At 43.0% G+C, this 10962-nt stretch overlaps 1 protein-coding gene across 1 annotated transcript; it reads right to left on the bottom strand.

Annotated features, from left to right (window-relative positions):
* Positions 1 to 335: 335 nt before the first annotated feature.
* sik1 (salt-inducible kinase 1) lies at positions 336 to 10471 on the bottom strand. The gene is made up of 14 exons (XM_038720743.1): positions 10182 to 10471; positions 9449 to 9652; positions 9207 to 9323; positions 6184 to 6247; positions 5846 to 6007; positions 5245 to 5369; positions 5025 to 5148; positions 4702 to 4922; positions 4273 to 4422; positions 4052 to 4162; positions 3685 to 3910; positions 3339 to 3590; positions 3029 to 3218; positions 336 to 2867 (listed from the first exon to the last, which is right to left on the bottom strand). The coding sequence occupies exons 2-14, from the start codon at positions 9599 to 9601 to the stop codon at positions 2354 to 2356; spliced, it is 2409 nt and encodes an 802-aa protein (XP_038576671.1). The 5' UTR covers positions 9602 to 9652; positions 10182 to 10471; the 3' UTR covers positions 336 to 2353.
* Positions 10472 to 10962: the final 491 nt, after the last annotated feature.

Here is a 10962-nt window from a genome sequence, read left to right as displayed (position 1 = left end):
AATTCTCTTATTATTATTTTTAACTAAATTTAATATGAATGAAAGTGCATGAGAAGCCCTGTAAAAGAGTTGTTAAAGTGTAGTAAAGGTGTCTACAATTAACACAACAGTAAATCTTTCCAACTTATGGCTTTAAAAAAATCAAACAACAGACAGTTTAGGAAGTAAACTTTATTTAAATAAATAGCAACATAAATAAACAATCTTTCTTGAACTAACATTCTCTCTTCTTTCTTCTTCTCTTCGTCCCTCCACACACACTCATGCACACACATACACACAGACATGCACATGCTCACACAGTCAAGTAACAAATCAGAAATAAGAAAATGAAATACTTATCATTATCCAAAGTTTATCAAAAATGGTCATTTTACAGATTTGCATCAGGGTTCTTAGTGTATTGATTTTGTGAAGGTTTTCCATCCAAAAAATCAGCAATAAGAAATATGAATAAAGTGCAATTCTTGCTCCTGTTCACACAAGTTCAAAGGTCAAATTCAGGTAAGAGCGAGAGGTCTGAGAAGATATCAAAAAGGGGCTTCTGACTGAATGGCCAGTAACAGAGCCATTCTTCTTTCTTTCTTCAGTGTAGTGATCAGACATGGAGACCTCTGATCGTGGGTTTGTTCACATAAAGGCACAAGTGTTGGTAGTGAGTGCAATCAGCCAAAAATAGTTGGATAGAAATATCAACACTGCATGTTTCCAACGTAGGACTGGGTTTGGAAAAACACTGCTCTTCTACAAGATGTTTCACAGATGTGAACGAACTAAGATTACAATATTACACATCTCTTACAGTTTTCTAATGTCATCTGAACTGACCGCACAAAAAAATCAGCTTGTTGCAGGTAAGTTCTACCTATTTCTAGTCACATGTGGACAACATCAACATCCAGCACAACATGGTATTGCTATGTTCAGATTTTTTTGTTCTCCTTTTTCCTTCATCTTTTCTAGAAAAGTACAAAAATTAATACCACCATGGTCCTGATAGCAGATAGAGATATTAACAACATGTAGCATTAGGATTTGGTGGCAGCGGGTGTTTTGTCACAGCAAAAGCTAAGGAGATCATGTGAAAATGTTAGCTAACCACTGTGCTACAATTTCAAACAGCATTCAAGGTGAAAAGTCAGTAGTGTGTCTTTAGTAGATCACCATGTCTTGTGCTGTTCACTCTTTGGTAAAACCCAAATTCTTCCTTTCAGTTAAAGAACGACAAGCATGCTGCGTGAAGAAACAGCATTTTGAAATGCCTTCAGTCTATAATTTCTACAGTATCCTGTTATTATGTTACAAAACTAGTACCTGTTCAGCTAGCGAGCACGGCAAACAAACATATTAAAGGTAATAACAACAATAACCTCAGGCAAATCTGCATGTACATTTTGATCATCCTATGTAGAGCCTCATCTTTGTATTTCAATGTGAAATATTGCACTGTTCCCATGAGCTTTGTTCTGTCCATATGAAAATCGTCATTCCTCTGATATTCTGGGATTTATGTTTGTCTGTTTCCAAATTCTTGCCAAGGAGGTAGTAAAAGCATCTAACAGGAAGGTGCTTATCAAACAAACGGAATACAGAAAGATGTATCCACATATGTAAGGTGCTACCAAGCTGACCGATGTACCTGTTGAGTTTAACTCAATCAGCAAGACACTATCTTTCCTTCAGTTTTGGCTGATGAGGACATAGCAGTCTTTTTGCAGCTTGAGGTAAAAGCAGCATTTGCGTAGCACAGAGGGGAAAAATATCACAGTTTCAATACTAATCAAAATCAACTCCTTCAGTGAACGTTGTAAGCTTAGGGCACTATACTGCATGTTCATTGCACTGCTACAGAGAAATGTCTCTTTAGAAAGGCGAACAAAGTGGGAAATATGGAGAAAAAAAAGAAAGATTTTGGTCTTCTGTCCGGTCAAGTGAAAAACATCAAGAACAGGAAATGACACAAAAAAAGTATTAAAAGTATTAAAAAATCATATCGTTAACTTAGACAGCATCAAAACACGTGAGACATAACTGTATCAGCTAACGTCAGCTCTCATTTTATTCAGTCCATCAGGAAGCTGGACAAGAGTCTTTCATTATTGCTTCTCTGGCTGTCTGTTCCGGGTTCAACACCTTGTCCAGAGTTTGGTTATTGCTTAGTTTTTAGCTTATATGTTAACAAAAGCATACACAACATACACACGTGTGTGGACACATTCTCACATGTGTACCGCATGTTCTTAAATAAAGTGTAAATGTGTCGCTTGAATCTACTTTTTGTTCCGTCTCCCCACTTTTGCTCTCTTTTCTTCTTCCACAGAGAAAACATTCACTGGTCATGACGGCTGATGTTTCACTTCACCATCACGCAGCTACTGAGCTGCTGCGCAGCCAGACCCAACTCCTGCATGTCAGGATCTGTGCTGGAGGCCGAGCCCATGTTCCACATTGCTGGTTTGGACGTGATGGTGAAGGTACTCTGTGTTGTGGACTGAGGGTGCTGTTGGAAGCCGGTGTGGGGGTGAGGGTGGGTTTGCTGGCTGATGTGCAGACGAGCCTCAAGAAGGTAAGCAGCGGAGGCCACGGGGGACAGAGAAGAGGAGTAGCAGGATGAGGAGGATGAGGAGCAGCCAGAGGAGGCCGTCTCGAGGGTTTGTTGCCAGGGCCCGTGCTGTAGAGCCACTGAAGCTTGCTGAGGAGGCAGGGCAGAGGGGGTGGGGGTGTCAAAGATGGAGGCAGAAGCAAACACGGTAGTAGGCGGAGGTGAGGGTGACTGTTGCTGGGCCAGAAAGAGCAGGGGATTCTGTGTAGGTCCTTTCTGAGCCACTTGGACCTGAAGCTGGGGCTGGTGCTGGATCTGTAGCATCCTGTAAAACAGAGACGATGAAACTCTATTTACCACAGGGGTTTTCAAAGTCTGACACTGTGGGCTCCCCCCGCCCAGACTAATTCAATGACTGGCCCCACCCCCAGTTTGAAAACATCTGATCTACAAAATCTCAAATAATTATGTAATAGTGTGCCTCACCTTTGTTGGTGCAGCACCTCCTCCAGCATGATGCGGTGCTCAGAGAGGGCTGGACCCAGTGACCCACGGCTGCCTCGGTTACAGGAGGCTGGTGGTACAACCTGCCTTGTCAGACCCTTGATCTTATTTAATCCCAGAAGCCCTTTAGTGCGTGTGTTTTTCCTCAGCTGCTGACGGAAAGCTTTGAGGCCTGTGGAAAGGCATAGGAAAGTGTTACACAATACTCCTTTGATCCTATAATTTGACACATTGGACATGGCAAAAATGTAAATCAGAGTGGATAAATGATTTCATGACCATGCCCCTGTACCTTGTGTGAGGGAGGTGTCAGAGGCTCTGCGACCCTCCTGGAAGCTGGCAGCTGGCAGGCTGCCCTGGGCCTGGGGCAGGAGGTGGGAAGAGAGAGCCAGGGGAACTCCAGTAGGCAGCAGCGCTCTACCTTCAGCCCCAGAGGCCAGAAGAGTTGACATCTCACCCATAGCAGCCTGCGGGGGTGCTGGACTGGATGACGACTTCAGACAGCTGTCAGAAGAGGCACCATCTGAGGGACTGACCACAATACCTACAGAAAAAGGACAGGGGAGAAATTAAGACTCTGTATATCTGTCAGCGTGGGGATTAGCATGTGCTATTTTACGTATGTGTGGCATACTTACATGGAGGGTTGCACTGGTGGAAACGGGCCGAAACCTCCGCCAGAGTGTGTCTGCGGGAAGTGGTGGTGGGAGGGAGCAGGGGCCCGAGAGTTTGTGTTGCCTCCTCCTCCTCCAGGTCCCTGGGTCGCACCTCTTCGCTGATGCTCGTCTCCAGCAGGCTGTTGGGTGAAATGGAGCGGTTCCAGAGAAGTCTGTTCAGGCTGGCCTCCACTGGAAACACCACCCGCTGTAACAGAAGGAGTTGTTAGTCACTGATTGACAGAGGACACATGGGGCACAGTGGTCTATTAGTAGATCAGGGTGGAGGGTGAAGTCTCCTAACCTCTGAGCTGCTGAATGCTGTCAAGTTTTATCAAAATATGTTCACCTGGAACAATCCACCTTGGTCATACTCCTTCTCCGAGTACACTGGAGGAGTGCTTTTGGCTGGAAGTGAAAATGCTGTGGTTCTAAAGCTGTCGGTGGACTCCATGATCACCTGAGAGCAAGCAGAAAGCACACAGGATTTTAGACTTCAAGTACAGGCTGCAGGCTAGATCGGGACATACGTACATCTTTAAGCTCAATAAACCCAGCTGGAGTGCTCACCTCTGGGCCTGTGGAGTCGGAGGTGCTCCTGGGTCTCTGGCTCCAAGTTCCACACTGGCGGTTCAGCTGCTGAGCGCGATGCTCCCTCACTCTCTCAAGCAGCAGGTAGTAGATAGCAGAGAAGTGATTGTAGCTGCTGCTCTGCAGAGACTGAAGAAAAGGACAGAGAGTAGATTAGTGGCTTTGTCGCTTTGTTTACCTTCTGTGGCTCTTAATGCCAGCTTATATCCATCTGGTCCTCTCTTTATAACTTTGTTTAGGTCTATTTCTCTGAAAGTCAAGTATAATATGTGTTCAATCTTGCTACTCCAGTTAAGTATAATCTCTTTGGAGATTTCGCCAATTCTCCCAACAAAGTGATATTCCCAAATAATTTTAAATCTTAAACCTCCACTTTCTCATTACCAAACTTTTTTGGTGTTCCCTCACCTCAATAGTTCTCTGGCGGTCGATGCCCAGTGTGTTCATGATGCCCAGCACAGGTTCACTGTAGTCCCCCAGGTTTGAGTTGTACTCTGTCAGGGAATGGCTAAGGGTCTGGTGGGCGGCTGTTGGGTCTGCCAGCATCCAGCGGTGCTGCTTGATCTGGTCCATGCTAATCCTCCTGGCTGGGTCCACTACTAGCATCTTACGGATCAGGTTTTCACAGTCTGGAAGATGTAAATAAGGAATGAGTCTTGGATTTAGAGCTTTTTGAGATTTTGACAGAATCAGTCAGTTGCAGTAATTGTTATGATTTGTTGCCACTGTACCTTGGGACATGAAGAAAGGGATTCTGAATCGTCCCTCGGTGACTCTCTGTCTGAGTGCGGGAAGGCTGGGTCCATCAAATGGAAGAGAGCCGCAGACAAGAACATAAAGCACCACACCAAGGCTCTGATAAGAAAAAAGCAAACAGGAGACTATTAGCATAAGAAAAAATGTAATGCTTGATTGAATAATTCTGTCTATATTTTCCTTGTTTAAGCTTACCCAAATATCCAACTGAGGCCCCTCATACTCTTTCCCTTCAAAAACTTCAGGTGCAGCATAAGGCGGGCTGCCACACCATGTAGACAGAGGCTCCCCTGCATTGTAGAAGTTTCCAAATCCAAAGTCTGCAAGACAGACACAACGATTTTGTTATTCAAGCTTGTTTGTTTTCTCTAAATTCCACCGTGAGGACCTCGGGGCTTGATTTTCACAACACCTAGATCTAGAGAGATTCATAGAATAGATCAGATCAAGCTAACATATCGCCTCTCACACAAAAGACCAGTTGTCTTGCTCTATTCAGAGACTTAGGCTATAATATATCTTTATGCAAAAGGCAAAGGGTTTGAATTATTCACACTTAATTAGACTTTACAGGCAGCACAACAATGACTTAATTAGAATGGTTTAAGAATCCCAAAGCTGCGAATACTTTCTTCAGGCAAACATGAAGACAATACAAAAACAGCATGGAGGTAGAGTCAGGTTCAAAACATTGATTTCTAATAAAAGTAAATTAACACTGTCTCACATCGTACAACACCTTCTTGCCAGCAAACCAGTAACCTTAGTAACAGTAAACGGTATATGGCAGACCTACCAGCCAGTTTGATGTTCATATTGGCATCCAGCAACAGGTTCTCGGTTTTTAGGTCACGGTGGACGATGTGGTGTCGATGGCAGTAGTCCACGGCTGTAAGAATCTGCCAGAATTTCTTTCGTGCCTCATCTTCACTCATACGGCCATTTGAGGTCAGGTGGTCTGGAGGGAGAGAGGATATTTTAGTTCAAGTCCATATTTGAGACAAGAATGTTGTGGTTTTCTATCTATTACTATCTATTTTTTCTATCTATTACAAAGAGTATTACAATCAACAGATTTAGGCTACATTAATTTCTACACTTAAAAAAAAAACTACATTTGAAAGCTGAACTCACCAAACATTTCTCCATTCTTTGCATACTCTGTCACAATGTACAGCATGTCTTTGGTCTCCATGACCTAAGAGAAACACAGAGCGAAAAAGAGTTTAAACCAACTGGGTCATTGGCAGCTGGTGATGACGAAGAATACATTTTCAGAGTAAAACTTGCTCCAAGTCCTTCAGTGCAGCTCACTCCAGGCATCTCTGGGCATGAGACATTTTCTAACCACAAAAATCCCCTTCTTATACTTCTTCATATTCTTGTTCCACACACGCACAAAACAACAACACCCTGGCTTTCCATGAAATGCCCTGTTGCATAAGCCAGCCGTCAGTGACTTCCTGTGTGAATTTATATCATGTTGTAAATCCCATTCATATACGTAAACAAAAATCCAGAGGAGAAACATGTAAATGCATAACATTCACAGACAGACTAACATCAAGCGGTTGGAAATGTTTTCCATGAGGCTGACACTAGTTGGCAATGGATAATAGTGTTGAATTTCAAGCTACCCCTATCTCTTTAGTTCTTGGAAATGGAAAGATAGATTCGCACGATCTGTTCATGGACGTCTCTTGTGTCAAAAACACCAGTGCAATCACTCAGTGCCCTGCGCACTATGCAAGACACAATTCCCAATCGTTTCCTGGAACTCATAGAAAACTTCCATTTCCCAGGAGAGCACAGACAAGGACAATGCAGTTGAGCAGAAACAAAGGAATTTTCATCAGATGACAAAGCCCTGTCTGGGAAATGCTGCCGGCCAACTTTGAATTAAATGTCACTAAATTCCACTGAATGGTGGAGATGAACTCTTTTCATTTCTTTTCCCCTTTAGAAAACCAAGCAAAGAATGAATCAATACACAGATGCCTCTAAGCGGGGAGTAGTCTTTATCTATGAGATAGGGCAGCTCTCTGGGGCTCTGTCACCTTGAGGTGCAGCTGACGTCACGGCTCTGAAGAACAGACAAGGCACGTCAAGGGCCCTCAAACCATCCCAGAAGGAAGATTAACCCCTTAACATCCATATTTTTTTGTGCCATAAAGTAGCTTTATGGTTGTAGAAGCTGTATAATGTTTACACCGACCCAAGACGCCATGTTTTATGGCTGCACGTTAATGTCTTGTTTTATACATATTATATATTAAATATATTGTTTTATATTTTATTCTGACAATTCAGCTTGACATATTTGGTATCTTCTCACACTAAAATTTAAAGGGTTTAAAGGGATAAGGCAGGAGAGTGTGATTAATACAAGGTCAAAGAGAGGCTAATACAAAGAGAAAGGGAGAGGCTGCGATGATCTTGACTAAATAGGTAAAACACATTTTATTCTCATGAGACCGGTGGAAGGAGCAGCTGATTTATCAGGCCCTTCTCAGACTGCTGCCCCAAAAAACTCCACAGACAATAAGAGGATGTAACCCTTGGATCACAAGATGCTCTTATGCCACTATCCTCCCTTTGTACAGAAAAGAGGGGCCGCAGTGGTAAAGAGGATTGCTTACCATCATCAAGGACTAACCATCTGACTAGCATCACCTCAGACAACCCAAGGGCACGGCGAGATTAACAAGGATGCATCACATGCAGGATACAAACAGAGGTCATCCCTGTTAGACTTCAGAGCTGTGATAGCATCTTTGACAGGAGCTCTCTCTCTCTCATTATAATGTGGAAAGAACTGCATCGAAGGTGTCAGGGTTGACAGTTGACACAGCCATATTAATAACATTGTTGCATTATAAATATCAAGGTACTGAGCATCATTATACTAGGGGCTGCCACTAACAAATATTTTCATTACAGATGGATCTACTAGGTATTTATTCTGTTAGTTAATCATTTGGTCTATAAAAAGTAAAAATAGTGAAAAATGCACATCACAATATCCTAAAGCCTAGGGTGATGTCTTTAAAGTGCTTGTCTTGTCTCACTGTCACACAATGATATTTAGTTTACTTACACATAAGACCAAAAATAAGCAAAATTAATTAAAATTAATCAAAATACTTGCCAATTATTTATCTGTTAGTCAGCTGATAGTTTAATTGGCTAATAGTTTCACCCCTACATTGTACTGATATTTGATGGGAAACACTGTTGGGGATTCCAAGGAATAATGTCATGCTCTTAATTTTGCAGGCATGACTTCCCAGCAAACACTGCTCAGCTGCTTAAAACCGGACATGAAAAAATCCTCAAAAGTAGCAAAACAATCCAGAGTTAAACAAAGGGCAGAAAAACTCCAGAGTATAAAAAAGAACTTGTTTGCGTGCTTGTTTGCGTGGGTGTTTGTTTCTTGCCAGACGCGTGCCATGGCGCTCACAAAGGCCAGCTGAGGTAGGTAAAAAAAATCGGATTTTTCCCACTAAGTCTTTAATTTGATTAGGAGTAAAGTAGTGCTTTGTGGGGAGGCCCTCACGTGATGTGCAGACACATTGCACTTGGCTTTAACAGATGCTAATTGGGCTTAACATTCAGACCTGGGGACCCAACTTTAACCAGCTTCTCTGCTTCCCATATCTCTGTAATCACTTCTACGATAATATAACAACACAATGCATCTGAGAAGTGCATTGTTCCTAGCATTGCCTGATTATTCTCCCTCCCTCTTACACACATGCACCTGCAGACACGCACAGAGGGAGGTCAAAAGGGATTGCACTGTTGCTGTTGTGCTGAGCTTATGACTCAATGTGCTCTGGGAGTCAGCAGCTCACCACAAGCAAGTACAAACCACTTAAATAACAAAGGCCCATTATTTCTGCCACACATAATGGCGCTGCTGCATCCACATATCAACAATAACGAGGCACAATGCTCTGCACCCCAGCATTGTTAGTGAGGGAAATACATTTGTCCCCTTTCGCACATTTTTCCACACCATCACATTTCACTCTGATGCATGCATTCAAACTGGCTCCCCGACTGAATAACACACTGCTGCATGCACACACTCGCCGTTCAGCAAACACATGCATGGCCAACCGCAACACTGCAGAGGACTGAAAGATAATACACACCTGGTAGAGTTTGATGATATGTGGGTGGTTTAGCAGCTTCATAATCTGCACCTCTCTGTAAATTTTCTCCAGGTTGGAGGGGTTCAGTCTAGTCTTGTCAATGATCTTAATGGCCACCTGGAAAACCAAAGGACAATTATAAACTACAATTTTTTTATAAATATATACATATTTTTAAAGGTTATGCATCTTTATAAAACTGCAAATACAGTCACACATTTAGGAGAAAGAGAGCTGCTGACCTGTGTTTTGGTGACTTTATGTTTGGCCAGTTTGACCACTGCAAAGTTTCCCTTTCCTAGGGTGCGGATAATCTCGTAGAAGCCGACCTGCAGGGGCCTTCCCTGGGCAGGGCTGGACTGAGCCGCCCGACTGTTCTCTGTCATGATCACCATTGTGCACCACCAGTCTGCAGCTACAGTGTTGGGATAGTTCAAGGCTAGTACCTGTAGAGATAAAGACAGCTGTATATTTCATTGCTTTTAATTTTTTTTTTTTACATTACCTTCTTTGGTAGATGCTTTTGTCCAAAGCAGCTTTTAATAAGTATATACAGTATATATGTTGGCTATGTGCTGGTGCGTCAGTGTGAAAACCTTGTAGGCTACAACAAATGAGTTCAGAGGGAGAAAGTGGGATACAAGCTTCCAAGCCTGGAGTGGGTGAGGTGAAATCCAAATGTTTAAAAGAAAATGATGTAGGCCTATTCATTTTATTAGGCTACTATTACTATTAATATGTGTACAAACGTATTCCAGTTCTTAATAAGGTAAAAACTGATAGATAGATAGATTTTATTAATGTGTTAATAGCCATAATTCCATGTGTGGTTACTTTTTTACTGTTCAATTGAACCGATCAAATAGAAAGTAAAAGTGATGAGAATTTGGCATTAACCGAAAGAAAGCTTTGGGCTGGGGAAGAAAATTACAAAATATCGTAAAGGAAATTTCAGGCAGTAAAGTCTTGTCTTACCTTAAAGAACGGGCATAAACCACTTTCTCTCACAGTTCAGACAGCTCTCAGAGGAAACGTAAACCATTCCACAACCAGAGCGACGAATCAGCAACACAACAAAGTGGACAAACTGTGGGGAAAAAAAACACAAACACGCGCGGAGCTACTTTAGTCCTCGCGTCTTTACTTTGAGTTTAAAGAAGTCTTTCGGCCCGGGACTGCGCTGCGGCCGCTGTGTGCCTGTGCGCTCCGCCGGAATGCAGAGCACAGGGCTTCGGCACTCAGAGGGGGAACTCCTCCTCCCTCCTCCTCCTCCTCCCTCCGCCACCATAACAAATTGATACCCACCTCATTAACGTCACACCCGCGTCAGAGCTCCGAGCCGGGTGCAAGGCAAGGCCGGGCCCGAGCGCAAGGCACGGGTTGCCGGGCAACAGCGCGGCTCGGGCTCATGGTGACGCGGGTGCTGATGGAGGGGTTGCTTGGAGATGGGGACGATGACGTCAGTCGTGGAGATGTGTCACCACGTGATGTTTCCCTCTGCCGGGCTGCTGCTCGCGGGCAGCCTCACTCTCACTTCACATCCCGGCTGCGCGCGTGGCTTCAACAGAAACAGAAACAGGAAGCAACTGGTGATCTTCAGTTAGATGTTTTTTATTGATTAAACCACATTATATTATATTATATTATATTATATCAAACTATTTTTTTATTATATTAGGTCATGTTATACTATATTATATGAAAAATAACCTAACCTATGTCATATTTTTTTAATTTAATCTGTTCTATTCTATTC

This window comes from Micropterus salmoides, unplaced genomic scaffold (genome assembly GCF_014851395.1).
Source record: "Micropterus salmoides isolate LMB-PRFRI ecotype aquatic unplaced genomic scaffold, ASM1485139v1 Ms_hic_scaffold_15, whole genome shotgun sequence".
In the NCBI taxonomy this organism is placed as follows: Eukaryota; Metazoa; Chordata; class Actinopteri; order Centrarchiformes; family Centrarchidae; genus Micropterus; species Micropterus salmoides.
Note: the sequence above shows the minus strand (reverse complement) of the source record. Positions and strands in the feature narration are given on the sequence as shown.

What these genes read in the sequence shown, in the direction of transcription:
- sik1 (XM_038720743.1), bottom strand. Translation starts at nt 9,601, where the DNA reads ATGGTGATCATGACAGAGAACAGTCGGGCGGCTCAGTCCAGCCCTGCC. An exon ending in ACCGCCAGAGAACTATTGAG is followed by an intron (nt 4,423 to 4,701) that starts GTGAGGGAACAC and finishes CCTTTTCTTCAG; the next exon opens with TCTCTGCAGAGCAGCAGCTA. An exon ending in CCGACTCCACAGGCCCAGAG is followed by an intron (nt 4,163 to 4,272) that starts GTGAGCACTCCA and finishes GCTTGCTCTCAG; the next exon opens with GTGATCATGGAGTCCACCGA.